Genomic DNA, 14,602 nt, shown 5'->3' with positions numbered 1-14,602 from the left:
TTCAGTTATTGAACCTAATATAGAGTGCTATGAGAACAAAACATAAGCTATCAATTGTCCCTACCTGGTATTTTTCCTAATATCCTATGTGAGCTGATACGATTGTCCTAGTTTAGTGTGCATTTTTTTTTTAACATCAAATCTTTTTCTTCACACCTTTTCCTTATTGACATTAAACATTGAGGAAACTCATCTTTACATTGCATTGTGTATTGGTTTTATAGAGTTCTCAAGAAATGTGATATTGATCATCTACACATCAGCCAATACCCAGGAATGACTGCAGGGTCTCTTGAATGACATTCCCAGAACCGCAAAGACATATTTGTCAGATAAATAAAACCCTCAAAATCAGCTCAACTCTTCTAACAAAATTATTTTCAGGGGATTTTGCATCACGCGGGACCCGGAGTGAAGGTCTTCATTCTGTCATTAACTACAAAATCCTGCACTTCGTCCCTTGTTTGGACCCAACTGCAACCAGGATTCTTCTTTGCCTCTCTTGATTTCATCAATTCCCTAACCTTGCTAGCCTCATCCCATTTCCCTGCTTCTGCATACATGTTTGAAAGAAGTATATAATATCCACAATGTTGGGGCTTTAACATAAACAGATGCTCAGCTGCCCAAGCCCCCAACTCTACGTTACCATAGATTCGACATGCCCCGAGCAAAGCTCCCCAGATATTGGCATCTGGTTCAACAGGCAGGTTTTTGATAACTTTCACTGCATCCTCCATAAGGCCAGCTCGGCCAAGGAGATCAACCATACAAGCATAGTGCATTTCTGTTGGCTTAACACTGTCAGCTTGCATTTCATCGAAGTACTTCTTCCCCTTCTCGACTAGTCCTCCATGACTACAAGCTGTCAGAATAGCAATGTACGAAACAGGATCATACCCCACACCATCTTCCCTCATAGCTTCAAAGAGATTGATTGCAGTGTCCACCTCACCAAGCATTCCATAACCTAAAATCAATGTATTCCAAGAGGCTGAATCTTTGACTGGGAGACAATCAAATATCTTATTAGCTAGATCAATTCGTCCACTTCTAGTATAGAAGTCCAAAATTGAGTTTGCAACAAAGAGATGTGTATGAAGATGTTTTCTTATTGTAACACCATGTATTTCTTTCCCTTGCTTTATTGCAGCAAGATTTGCACAAGCTGATATAGCACCCATAAAAGATACTACATCATGCTTCATACCCAAGAGTCGCATTTCAGAGAACAAACTCAGAGATTCTGAACAATCACTAGTTTGAGAATAGCCTACTATAAGTATATTGTAAGATACTTCATCCCTAAAGGAGATGTTAAAAACGTTTTGAGCTAGGTTTAGGCAGCCACATTTTGCATACATATCTGTCAGAGCATTGGTGAGAAACAGATCAAAGTTTAATCCCTTGCGAATAATCCTTGCATGGATTTCTTTCCCAGGGCGAAGAAAATGACCCCGTGCACAAGCTGGAAGAACATTTGTCAGAGTAACAGAATTGGGAAACTCATTATGAATGGGCATTTCTCTTACTAATTGCAAAGCTTTTAACTCAAACCTGTTTTGAGCAAAGTTAGCAACCATGGCATTCCAGGAAACAATGTTCTTTTCTGCAATATTGTGAAACAAATAGGACGCTTCTGCTGGGCGGCTTGATTTTGCATACATATCAATCAATGAATTGGCAATGAAAACATCAGAGTCAACTCCCATTCTTAAACTGAAACCATGAATTTCCTTCCCTAAATTGAAAAATTCTAACTCAACCAAAACAGGCAAAATGCTAGATATTGCAATAGAGTTGGGTGTCAACCCTGCAGCAATCATCAGCCTAAACATATCCAAGGCCTCCATATTATTCCTAGTATAGGCAAGACCAGAAATTACGGTATTCCAAGAGACCTCGTTCCTCTGTACCATTGCATCAAAAACTTGTCTCGAAGCCGTCACATTCCCACATTTCCCATACACATCAACCAATGCATTGCTGATAGTCACCTGAACATCCAAGCCAACCTTCACAACATAACAATGAATCAGCCTTGCCATGACCTCGCCTGCAAGGCACCCACAAACCGGCAAAACACTGACAATACTAACAGGATTTGGTTTAAATCCAGACCTTGAAATCATTTCATAATACAAATCAAGCGCCTCCACATAATATCCATTAACCGAAAACATTCCTATTATCGTATTCCAGGACACAGTATCTCTCTCAGGCATTTCATCAAACGCTTTTTTCACATCACCCAAACACCCACAGCTACCATAGAGCAGCAAAAGGGTATTGCCAACGAAAACATCTGTATCAAAACCAAGCTTGAACAGACTCCCATGAATCTCCATGCCCTTTTGAAGCTCCATATTATCGGCACACGCCTTGAGGGCAAAAGGGAAGGTATGATCATCAGGCCGAACGCCGGTCCGAACCATTCGATTATACGTTGTGAAGCCATCGTGAATTCGGGCAACGGATAGAGCTCGAATGAGTGTGTTCCACAAAAATGCAGTGCGGCAATGTGAGATAGTTTGTTCAAAGAGAAAGATAGCAGCATTTGGTTCTTCAAACGCCGCGTAGCGAAGGATTAAAGACGCGGAGAGGGAGACACTTGTAGGAAGGAAGCCATTTTGAATTGCGAAGGCGTGGGTTTGTTTGATTTGGTATAGAGACTTGCAGTCGGAGGAAATTGCGAGGAGATTTATGTGGGACTGGTGGTTGGCTTTTGTGAAGAGGAAATGAGCTTCGGGTTTGTACAAACTCAGTCCCAGACTAAGAGCAGTACGTGCGTGGCTCCGTAATAACATGGAAATGGCAATTATAAAAGTGTTTGTTTGAATGCGTCCCAACACAAGTAGAATTATACTGAGATTGTGTGAAGCTTTCTATTCAAAAACGACCCAAAATACGCGTTGGTTCTATGAAGGGATTCAGAAATCAAACACATTTTTAAGAGTAGCTGTGACAAGTTTGAATTTGCTGCCACTTTGTTTTGATTTATTTTTTCAATCATAAGGAGACAGATGATCAATTAATTTTTTTGAAACAATACAGGGAACTTTTTTTTCTTACATTTTTGCATATTAAAAAAAAAGATACATTATTGCATTTCTTCAATTTTTTTTTTTTTAAAAAAAAATCCTCTCTTCTTTCTCTTCCTAAATCCACTGTCCCCATTACGAACAACCTCTTGTCCTGCTGGGAGCTCTCTTCCGGTGGATATTATCTCACCCATTTGGTGGTGGTGCTAGATTGGTGGTTTTGCCACTTATGGCCCTGAAAGGGCTCCTTGCGGCTGTGTTGTTCTTCTCACCCATATGAGCAGCGGGTGTTCTTTTGTTTTTCAGCTTATGTTATCAGTGGAGGTGCTAGATCTAGGTTATGCTTACAAAATCTTCGATTTCTTTTTACCTACAGTAATTGGGGAAAGGTAGAATCAATCCTTCCCGTAAAATTTGTCCTGCTTTTAATGGGTGAAATTTTTCCTCTTCTATCTAGAATTATAAATTCTTAATGTCTGAAGATTGTAATAATTGTGTTTTATTGTGTGAGGTTGTATTAAGGTAGCTCTTATAGGGGTGGTAAACCGAATAAACAAATTAAATTCGAATCGAATTGTAAACGAATTGGGTTGAAATTTTCATGATTCAGATTCGATTAATTTATTAAACGGATATTTAGTTTGATTCGTTTAATTTGTTTAGTAGAATTAATAAATGAATTGTATTGAATCTGGATTTGTTTACTATTTTTTTATCCTATTACGAATCCATAATGAATTGAATCAAATATGAATTCGTTTGCAGTTCGTTTAGAAAAATATAATTAATACAAAAATTAAGCAAAATAAAATATAAAAAAACCACAAATTTAATATCCTACAAAATACAAATAATCCATACCATATTTTAGGATTAAAGATACGGTCATTCAAACACTAAATAACAAGTTCTTAACAATAATTCAAATTCAAATTATAAAGTAAGGTGATTTCTTTAATTCTCTTCATTTTTTCTTTGTCACCTTGAAAACAAAAATCCTACAACAAAAAGTAAATAAAATGATATTAACATGCTGCAACACTGATGATAGTTACCGTAAAATTTTAAAATATTAAATATATAGCAAATTTGTAGTATTGTTAAGGAAATAATAATAATTAATTCTCTTCTAGAGTAAGGAAACTTGACCAATGATGTGTAACTTTTGGAAGCTGAACAAATCAAGCATACGATAATATCGGATATGATGACCACATTTAGAAAGATTTGAGAAGTAGAGCTAGGCCTTAGGATAAGATGAGTAATAGAAACAATAATTAATATTAGTAAATAAATTATAAAATATTTCACTCTAGCTTTAATCCATTTTATCAATTATGAGATGGAAATTTAAAGACAACTAATCATAAGCTTGAATAACTTTTAAGCTCAAAAACTCAATCATTACTAAAGGATGCATCTTGACGATGACAGTGCATTAATTTGGAAAAAAAAGGTAAAAGAAAAAGAATCATATCAATTCAAATGTGTAGGGATGAATAATCTCAGGTGATGGAGAAATCTAAAGGCAAAGAATATATGATAATGTGAGATATACCTCTAAATAGCTCTAAAATTTTAAAAAAAAAAATCAAAGCTTACTATGCGAGTGTGAGTTAGGTGAGATGGTGTCGTCTAAGAAATTGTGGAGAGAACAAAAAGAAATTGCTGAGGGCGAATCGTGAACACTGAACACTGGAGACAAGAGAAGGTTGCCGTAGCTGAGAGATGAAGGGAAAGAAAGAGCGAAACAGTGAAATGCAAAATTAGGACTGCCTGCCCTAATTCTTGTTTCACTTTATGGGTAGTCTTATTATCGCTCAAAATTACAATATTAACCTTTAATTTTTAAAAAATTTTAAAAGAAATTTAAGGACAAAAAAATAGTTTAATTAAACTGATTTTAAACGAATCAACTCATATTCGATTCGTTTATGATCCAATTATTAAACGAATCCTAAATGAATAAATGAATCAATATCTTCAAGCCTGAATTCGATTCGTTTAACTAATGAATCGAATCGAATTCACTCATTTTTTAAACGAATCAATTTTTTCAAACCCAAACCTATTTAATTCGCATCGAATTGAATCGAATAAATGAATTCTAACACATATTGCCACCCCTGCTCCTATGACATTTGTATTGTTGGCTCCTTCGATGTTTGCATTGATGACCTCTAGTTCTTTGAATGATTCATTATAAAAGAAAATGATTGCAGGTCAGTAACCCTAATAATGTTTCTTCACTCTTTTCTTGGTTATCATTTTTTTCCCTTCAGAAATACGCTCGGTCATTTGCAATATCACGCTATGTTTGAATTTAGGCAAGGGCTACCTTGGAGATGTTATAAGGTAGAGCGCAAATCACAACTACACACGCAAAGTGATAAATAGTAAAAAATACGTTATAACTTTGATTGTGTGGTTATGAAGGCTTGCTCTACCTTAGAGCGGTTCCAACATAGTTAAACCCTTAATTTTATGTTTATGTGCACATAAATATCGGTCTATTTGGCTATTACTGTAGTTTCTACTTATTAATACATCGATGACATGTAGCATGACATGCATTTGGTTTAAAATTTAAAGTCTCTCAGTCTTTTTGTATAATTTTTTTTTTATAAAATTCAATGGGAGAATTTGTATTCTGAAAATTTAGATGAGTAAGTCTAAAATTTTAGTCTCACCATCAACAAAAAATATATAAGACATTAACTTTACTCTTATTAATCGTTAGATGTATGAAATTTAAGACTTTAATTTTAACGCAGGATAGCAAATTTTTCTCAAAATTATTTTTTTAATTTATGCTAAAAATCTTATTTGCCCAATAAAATCTTTATTTGTTCCCATTAATTTAAAAAAAATACATTAAAAAAAGCTTTGCATATGACGGCTATAATATTTTGTATTCTTAATTATAAAATTCAAAATTAAAAAAAAAAAAAAAAAAACTCCTGCATGTGACGTGCGTGTGGCAGTCTTGAGTTCCTCAGCCAATGCAGGGAATTATAAGCTCCAAAACGGAGTCATGTTTCAGTCGTAGATGCGCGTGTAAACGCAAGACCGCTTGATATGGCTCATTGTCAGTGACCCGGGACTTGTCACAAATTATTAGGACGTTGCAGTCTCTGTTAATCTTCTGTCAAATCAGAAAAAGCCATGCGGCTTCGGTAGCATTTATTACCTGAATTTTGTTATGTTACGCACATGACTTTTTTCAAAGAGCTGTCAATTACAGGCAGCAGCTCTAACTTAGCACCAATTCTTACCAAGAGCACACAGTTGTGCATGACTGACTGTCAGCTATGGGACAATGAGGCCGCACGCTGGACGCGTGTTTGACTGGCATTGGTCTTTTTTTTTTTTTTTTTCATTCAATACATTATATCTCTCTCGAGGTTTATTTAACAAAAAAAATTAAAAAAATGTGTTTAAAACTTTAAATGAAGCCAGCAGTTTTCAATACCGCCGCCGGTAAATGACATAAAGTCGAGGGTCCCGTATTTGACGAGCATTCGTCAATAGGCAAATGGCATATTATCACTTAGGCGGACGGCGGACCCCTGAAATGTAACTTAGGCCCACCCTTGACATAAGGTTAATGTTAAGTTACACGAGGGAATTCTTAAAATAATAAAAAGATACGAAAGTACCTAGACATTACTGAGAAAACGTGCAATAAATTTGTTCCGACACTGACAAGCTTTTTATAGACTGAGCGGCAATTTTGAGGCAGAAATCAACGAAAGCACATATTTCACGTGTTAGAGCAATTGAGACTATTATTGATTTGCTGTTCGGTCCACCATTTCGGTCAGAAAATTTGCTACCCTATCATGTTTCGTAGATTATACTGAAACATGAATGACTTATCGTGTGTTTATTTAATCGGAATAGGAATGAGAATTAAAAAATTAAAATAAATGGTGTATTTATTTATATAAATAAAAATTCGATTAAAAATTAAAGTGGTGAGTCCCATTTAAAATTAAGAATAATAGCTAAAGTTTTCATTCCCTAAAATAATTATATTACTCCAACTTAAATTGTGAAATTTTCATTTTATCCTTATTATTATTAATGTTGTTGTTGAATAATTTATTATTATTCATGATGATAAAAAATAGTTACTATTAATATTAATTATATTTATTAATCATTATAACTAATAATAATAATAATAATACCAATAAGAATAATAAGAATAATAATCATTACTATTATTAATATAATTATTATAAATAATAATAATAATTATTAATCCTATTTCCTAAAGTGACCATATTACCCCCACTTAAATTTTAAAATTATCATTTTATCCTTCCTTATTATTATTATTATTATTATTATTATTATTATTATTGACTAATGTTAGTTTAGTAACTTGTAACAATCCATTTTGCTTCCAAGATGAAGTAAACACATTAATGACAATATAATTAATTCTGATTCTGATTCTGATTCCTACAACTAAAGTAAATAATTTATTCTGATTTTCATTCCTATTACGATTACTAATTAGTAAATGCACCGATATTCTCTTAAGTGTAACTTAAGATATATGAGTTTTACTAAATTACTAACTTATGTAACTTATATTTTTGTAAAATAAGTTAAAACTAATAACATGAAAGTGGGGTCTATTGCCATATTACATGGACTGTATGTTACATTAAATATAATTTACAAATGATTGTGTAACTGTTCATGCAAAATTTAAGTGCATCCCACTTAAATAGTATTCATTTTTGCATATTTTGAGGGCATTGTCATATAACTAGTACAATAGTATTAGTAGACCAGCCGCAACCATTGGTTCTTTTCATTTTACAAAATAATAATAATAATAATAATACTTCATTCGATTTCATATTATTATTATTATTATTATCATTATTATTAATTCATTCGATTTCATTTTATTTCTTTTCCATGTTAATTTATTAAGGCAGGGAATTAAAAAAAATGCACGATCCAGAAAAACATGGGTATTACATAAATTGAAAAAAATTGAAAATTATGGAGGTGACGGAATGAATTATGTCATGGTTGATGGCTCATTATATAAGTGTTTAGTTTGACCTCAACTTATTCTTTTGCCATTTTAAGGCAAAGAAAACAAATAGCACGTCAAAATTCAAAAGCCAAATAATTTTTCTCATACAATCACATGCATTTTTCACTCTCACTTATACTATCAGTTAATAATAATAATACAAAAATCTATTTTAATATTGATGAAATTTATTGCACTGATTAATGATATCAAAATAGTTATTTGTAATGTTTTTAAATATTTTCGAAAATTAATTTTTGAATTGATAGATTTAAGCATTTAATAAATTTAGGACATATCGATAATAACTTAACATTAAAAATAAGGCAGTGGCTATGCACTAATGATGACAGTCAGATCATAGCAGTAAGTGTAAGTTTAATATTTATCTCTATAATTATACAATCATCATCAATACCCTATCGTGGAACCGTTCCAACATAATAGGACCAAAAAATTGCATGTCACACATATTTTATTTTAGGAAAAATATCTACCGTCCACCCGTTTTTTCTAACTTTTTCAAAAATACCCAATTTTTTTTTTATGGAATCCATCTAAAGTTACATTTTGTTTCACTTTTCTACTTCCGTTTGGATTCCGTTAAGAAAACTGACGGAAACTTAACCAAATAACTATTTTACCCCCCCAAAATGAAAATTACAATTTTACTCTAAAAAATGCCAAAAATAAATCAGATTATTTTTGGCATTTTTAGAGTGAAATTATAATTTGGGGGAGGGGGGGGGGGTAAAATGGTTATTTGCTTAAGTTTCCGTTAGTTTTCTTAACGGAATTCAGACAGAAGTGGAAAAGTGAAATAAAATATAATTTATTAATTTTCAATAATATTAAATACTATGTTAGTATTTCAATAAGGTATCAAAAGTGAGGCCAATACATATATGTATATGTATGTGTCTATATATATATAGGTAATCTTTTAGTGTTTCATTCCTTTGCTTGTTAGTCAAAGATAAAAAATCTATTTGCAGGTGACAACAGGATGGTACACGAAGATGGAGAAAGAATCTGGACTCCTTGGTTCATTAAATTTATGCATTCTCGTTGCTATTTCAATTTCTACACCAATTTTCCAAATGCCAGGGCACTGAGTGTCTCTCACCGAGATGCTGGTGTTAACTACGGAAAATCAGCTGGGCCAGATTCCAAACCATTGGATGAAAGTTCGCGTGATTTCAACATTCCGACTATGCCGCCTTTGAGTAATCTGAAATGGCACGATTTCTGTTTCAGAGAAGTATTGCCTGGAAGAGTTGTGAAAAGCATGGATGATCTTGGTTCTGTTCTTCCCTCTGTTCAGAGACAAGAAACAGTTCTGGTAGCGAGCTTATTTGGGGCATCCAAAGCAGTAACAAGGAACCTATTGTGCCAGTTTGAGAGGATAAATAGTCAGAACCACATATTTGGAGGCCCGCATTCTGAATTTCTGTATGATCTTGCCAGAAGGGGACGTCCAATGATTGATATCAGAGCATATGAATCACTGAGCTTACAAACTTCCACTGCTCGGTTGACAAAGGAAGTCTTGGTGAAGGTATATGTAATAAAAAAGTGTTTAGAATATAGGTATAGCGCTTGGGTAGTGGATGCAAATTTTCTTCCTTTTAGTAATGATTAGTTTCTTGAACCAATTGATGCAACGTCGGACTTCTACTAAGGGGAGAGTTCTGAACTGCTTTTTGTATGGAGCTGAAAGAATAATGCTTTACCGCTTTTGGCAAGAAAGAAAATTTTCAGAAGAAGAATATTCCAGAACTGAATCTTGTTATTTCAATTATACAAAATGAAAATTCCAATGCATGTATTTATATCAATCTTCTGAGCTAGCTAAATCTACAACTAACCACAAACTAGTAAAACAGAAAATGGAATAAAAATACACAGCACAATCATCCTGCTGACTTGGCTTCTTATTCATCCTTTGTGTTGACTCATCTTGACTCAAGAAGCTGAGATGTTCTTACTTAATTAGTGCTCATCTTCTGTTCAGAAATTTTGGACTAACAATTTTTTTGTATAAAGTTGCAAATTTGGTGGATAAAGTTTCTTTACCCAGAGATCACAGAAACTTCGCAAATATTTTGGTAAACTTATTGAGACAGAAGGCTGGTGTGATAATTAAGAGGGTTGATGAATTGAACATTCGCATGGATATTGGCACTGGGAGTGCTAATCGATCCTCTTCTGCTGTAAGGAAGAAGATGGTTTATTGGTCTGGTGATAATGAGAACAACTTTTCACTGGGGCAAAAGAGGTGTTGCTGGATAGTGTTTGGAGACATCAGCATTTTATCCAATAATTTAGACAACAAAACGTTTTGGGTTTCCTCTCTTGATGCATCTATCAGCAAAATGTAACGCAAATATTTTAGAAAGTGATTTGACATTAAAGATCCCCCAAAAATTCTGATCTTGCCGGTGATGCCTCTGTTATCGAGCCTTTTGATTGTACTTTATCAAGAGATAAACCATACAAGCATAGTGCGTTTCTGTTGGCTTAACGTTGCGAGCTTGCATTTCATCGAAGAACTTCTTCCCCTTCTCGACTAGTCCTCCAAGACTACAAGCCGTCAGAACACCAATGTGCGAAACAGGATAATACTCCACACCATCTTCTCTCATAGCTTCGAAGAGATTGATAGCAACGTCCAACTCACCAAGCATTCCATAACCTAAAATCAGTGTAATCCAAGAGGCTGAATCTTTGACTGGGAGACGATCAAATATCTTATTAGCTAGATCAATTCGTCCAGTCCTAGTATAGAAGTCCAGGCGCGGTTCAATCATATTTTAGGCCTTAGGCAAATTGTTTTACTTAGGCCTTCCAAAAAATTTGAGGTAAAATATATGTATTAATTATATTAAAATTTTATTTATTTAAAATCAATTTCTCTAGCTTTTGAGAAGTAAAATTATTAATCAAACTTTAATATTCTAATTTTTTAAATATATCTTTCTCAATAAACAATATAATTAACCTATTTAATCTTTCTTATGACATAGTTGATCTTAAACAAGTTTTTATCAATGGGTCATTTTTGAGATTAAACTAACTTTTCTATTCTTCTCTTATTTTTAAAGTTTTTTGTATCCTAATGCATATTTTTTTAGTAGACAATTTTTTTTTTCTAGTGAAACAAGAGTAATTAGCTAAACAATTATGCTAGATAATTACAAGGAAACAACCTATGAACACAATAATATTTTTAAAAAGAAAAAAAACAACTAAACAACTTAATTAATTAATAAGAGAATGGAAAGATAGAACCTGAAAATTTGAGAACTTTAACTTTGATGGATTGATGCTTTGAGTAGCAGTGATCAATGAAAAATAAAACAATTAAATTTTTTTTCTTAAGTGAAAAGTAGGGTAGAGAAAATAGTTTTTTTCACCAAAGTAATGAAGATTTCATGTATTTTTTTATTGGAAAAATATATTAATGGATAATAATTTAAAAAAAATGTGACCTTTATAGAGTTTTAGATGAAAAATATGGAGGAAATTAATGGGATTAAAATTATTAATTATAATGTTAGAAGGGGACTTTGTAAGGATTTAGTAGTTTGTTTATGGAAAATATATTTATAAAATAATAATTAATATAAATAAATAATTAATAACTATAATTTAAAAATAAAATTAGAAGTCTTCATCTATAGTAGGGCCCTAAGCAACCGGCTAAGTTGCCTAGGGGAAGAGCTGCCCATGAAAAGTCCAAAATTGAGTTTGCAACAAAGAGATGTGTATGAAGATGTTTTCTTATTGTAACACGATGTATTTCCTTCTCTTGCTCCGTTGCACCAAGATTTGCACAAGCTGATATAGCACCCATAAAAGATACTACATCGTGCTTCATACCCAAGAGCCGCATTTCGGAGAACAAACTCAGAAATTCTGAACAATCACTAGTTTAAGAATGGCCTGCTATTAAGTATATTTTAAGATGCTCCATCCCTAAGGGACATGTTAAAAACGTTTTGAGCTAGGTTTAGACAGCCACATTTTCGATACATATCAGTCAGAGCATTGGTGAGAAACAGATCACAATCTAATCCCTTGCGAATAATCCTTGCATGGGTTTAGTTATTATGAGTGATCAGACCATGCATTTATTATAAACGCTAGAATACAAAGGACTGTATATATCTAGTCCCTTGTGCGAGTGTGTGTGTGTGTGTATAAATGCACAAATGAAAATTAAATGCATGGCCGTCCTTTATGTGTGTTTATAAATATACACATTTAGTTTTCATTTTAAAAGCTAGAATACAAGAACCTGTGACAAGTTTGAATTTGCTGCCACTGTATTTTTATTTATCTTATTTGACTTGTACAAAGATAACTTTGGGAACCTCCTTTAGTGTCATTTTGGGGTTGATAAGATAAGCAGCATTGAATATTAAAGTAGCTAGCTTTTTGATAAATTGTTTTGTGAGATTGCTGCAATTTTTTAATGTAATTTTTAAAAATAACTAAATAGATAATTAACTTAAATTATAAATATTAAAAGATCATTTATCTTTTTTTTTTAAACTCATCAAAATAATGTTGTTATAAAAAAAAAGTGCGGCTAATTGTATAAAAAAAAAACTCACCACAAGCATAGAAATTTTTTTCTCGGTTATCAACTTTTTTTTTTTTTGGCTTCAGAATTGTACTCCGTCAATTTGCAATATCATGCTGTGTTTGAATTTATGGCCATGTGCACATAAATGTCGGTCCATACTCATAAAGCGATGGCATATGTAGCGTGATATGCATTTGGTTTAAAGCTTAAAAGTTTGCATGCATTGACGAAATACAGCCTTTTTTATCCCCACAGATTTTAATCACGGCTTGAATATTTTGTATTCGTAATTGTATAATTGAAAAATCTTTGTATCTGTGACGTATTCGTGTTAAATTTAGTCTTGAATTCCTCAATCAATGTGATTGGAGATTCCAAATTGGAGTCGTGATTCCGTCGTAAATACGCATGCAAACGTAGACCGCTTGATATGACTCATTAACCTGAGCGTTAGTTCGCAAAGTCTACTCTGTTCAATAAACGAGTGTTACATCAACTCAAATATTAATTAGAATTCTTAATATTATTGTATCTAAATTAAACCAACCCCTATAAGGACTTGAATCCACACCCTTAGTTACATGGGGTTATCGCCGGATAATAAGGCTAATGGTGGCATGCTTCACCGGCATTAGATCATTAGAAAAAGGATGGATATCTACTACGGTGCGTTCGGTAACATTTTCGGTTACTTTTCGAAAGTGAAAAACACAAAATACGTTTGGTTAAATTATTTTTCAAAAAAAAATTGGAGAACAAAATATTTTTGTTTTTGAACATTTATAAAGAAAACTCAAAGAATGTCAAATTTAATGTTCTTGACTATTTGGAGAACGATTAAAAAAGGACGAGGCAAAATTTTGGTGGTGGCACACCACTGTTATTGTTTCAGTCATTACTTTATTAGTTCTTTAATTATTACTTTCACCTTATCCCTTCAATTTTAGTTCTTTGACCTCTTATCTTTTTCTTATTCACTGTAACCACTCAACAAGCCTTATCTCTTTGTAATAGGATCCAGTACCTTTTTTTTTAAATTTTTTAATTTTATTTAGGAAAAATGATAAATACACCTCAACGTTTAGGCAAAGAGATAAAAAAACCCCCTAACGTTTCAAAAAAAACGTTTACACCACAATTTATTATAATTTTACCATTATACCCTTCTGGCATATAAAAATATATATTAGATTATCCAATTTGTCTGTATATTGTTAATAAAATTATAAATAAACCCTCATTGCCTCATTCTTCTATTTAAATTTTTATCAATAACTAATTTTCAAAAAAAAAACATCTACACACTTATAAAAAATTGTAAATAAATTATAATTTTAAAAATAAAATTGGTTATTAATACCATAATAAATAACATAGAAAATTAGTTATAAATATACAAGTTTAAATGATTGACATGTGGAGAATTGTTAAATATACAAGTTTAAAGTTTAAATAAAATTGGTTATTAATAACCAATTTTATTTTTAAAATTATAATTTATTTACAATTTTTTCAGGCGTATAGATTTTTTTTTTGAAAATTGGTTATTGATAAAAATTTAAATAGAAGAATGAGGCAATGAGGGTATATTTATAATTTTTTTTATAATATCCAACTTGTCTATTTATAATTTTATTAACAATATATAGACAAATTGGATAATCTAATAATTTTTTTATGCTAGAAGGGTAAAATGGTAAAATTATAATAAATTGGGGTGTAAATATTTTTTTTTGAAACGTTATGGGGGTTTTTGTCACTTTACTTAAACGTTGGGGGTGTGTTTGTCCTTTTTCCTTTTGTTTATTATACTCTTTTGTTCTTTATATTTTGGGTTGTAAAATATAATTAGCACAAATAAACTACTTAAATGTCTATAATAAATATAATTATAGTACAAATTTTTAT

General features: G+C 32.2%; 2 protein-coding genes across 2 annotated transcripts; both read right to left on the bottom strand.

Moving 5' to 3' along the window:
- Nucleotides 1-179: 179 nt before the first annotated feature.
- Nucleotides 180-3,592, bottom strand: LOC102623126 (pentatricopeptide repeat-containing protein At1g18485-like). The gene has a single exon (XM_006470451.4). The coding sequence runs from the start codon at nucleotides 2,805-2,807 to the stop codon at nucleotides 396-398; it is 2,412 nt and encodes an 803-aa protein (XP_006470514.2). The 5' UTR covers nucleotides 2,808-3,592; the 3' UTR covers nucleotides 180-395.
- A 6,964-nt stretch (nucleotides 3,593-10,556) lies between these two features.
- LOC127900247 (pentatricopeptide repeat-containing protein At1g77170, mitochondrial-like) lies at nucleotides 10,557-10,913 on the bottom strand. The gene has a single exon (XM_052434845.1). It carries the CDS (start codon nucleotides 10,911-10,913, stop codon nucleotides 10,557-10,559), a length of 357 nt encoding a protein of 118 aa, XP_052290805.1.
- Nucleotides 10,914-14,602: the final 3,689 nt, after the last annotated feature.

The sequence above is a fragment of the Citrus sinensis genome, chromosome 2 (genome assembly GCF_022201045.2).
Source record: "Citrus sinensis cultivar Valencia sweet orange chromosome 2, DVS_A1.0, whole genome shotgun sequence".
In the NCBI taxonomy this organism is placed as follows: domain Eukaryota; kingdom Viridiplantae; phylum Streptophyta; class Magnoliopsida; order Sapindales; family Rutaceae; genus Citrus; species Citrus sinensis.
The sequence above is the reverse complement of the archived record's forward strand: the minus strand, read 5'-3'. Positions and strand labels throughout refer to the sequence as shown.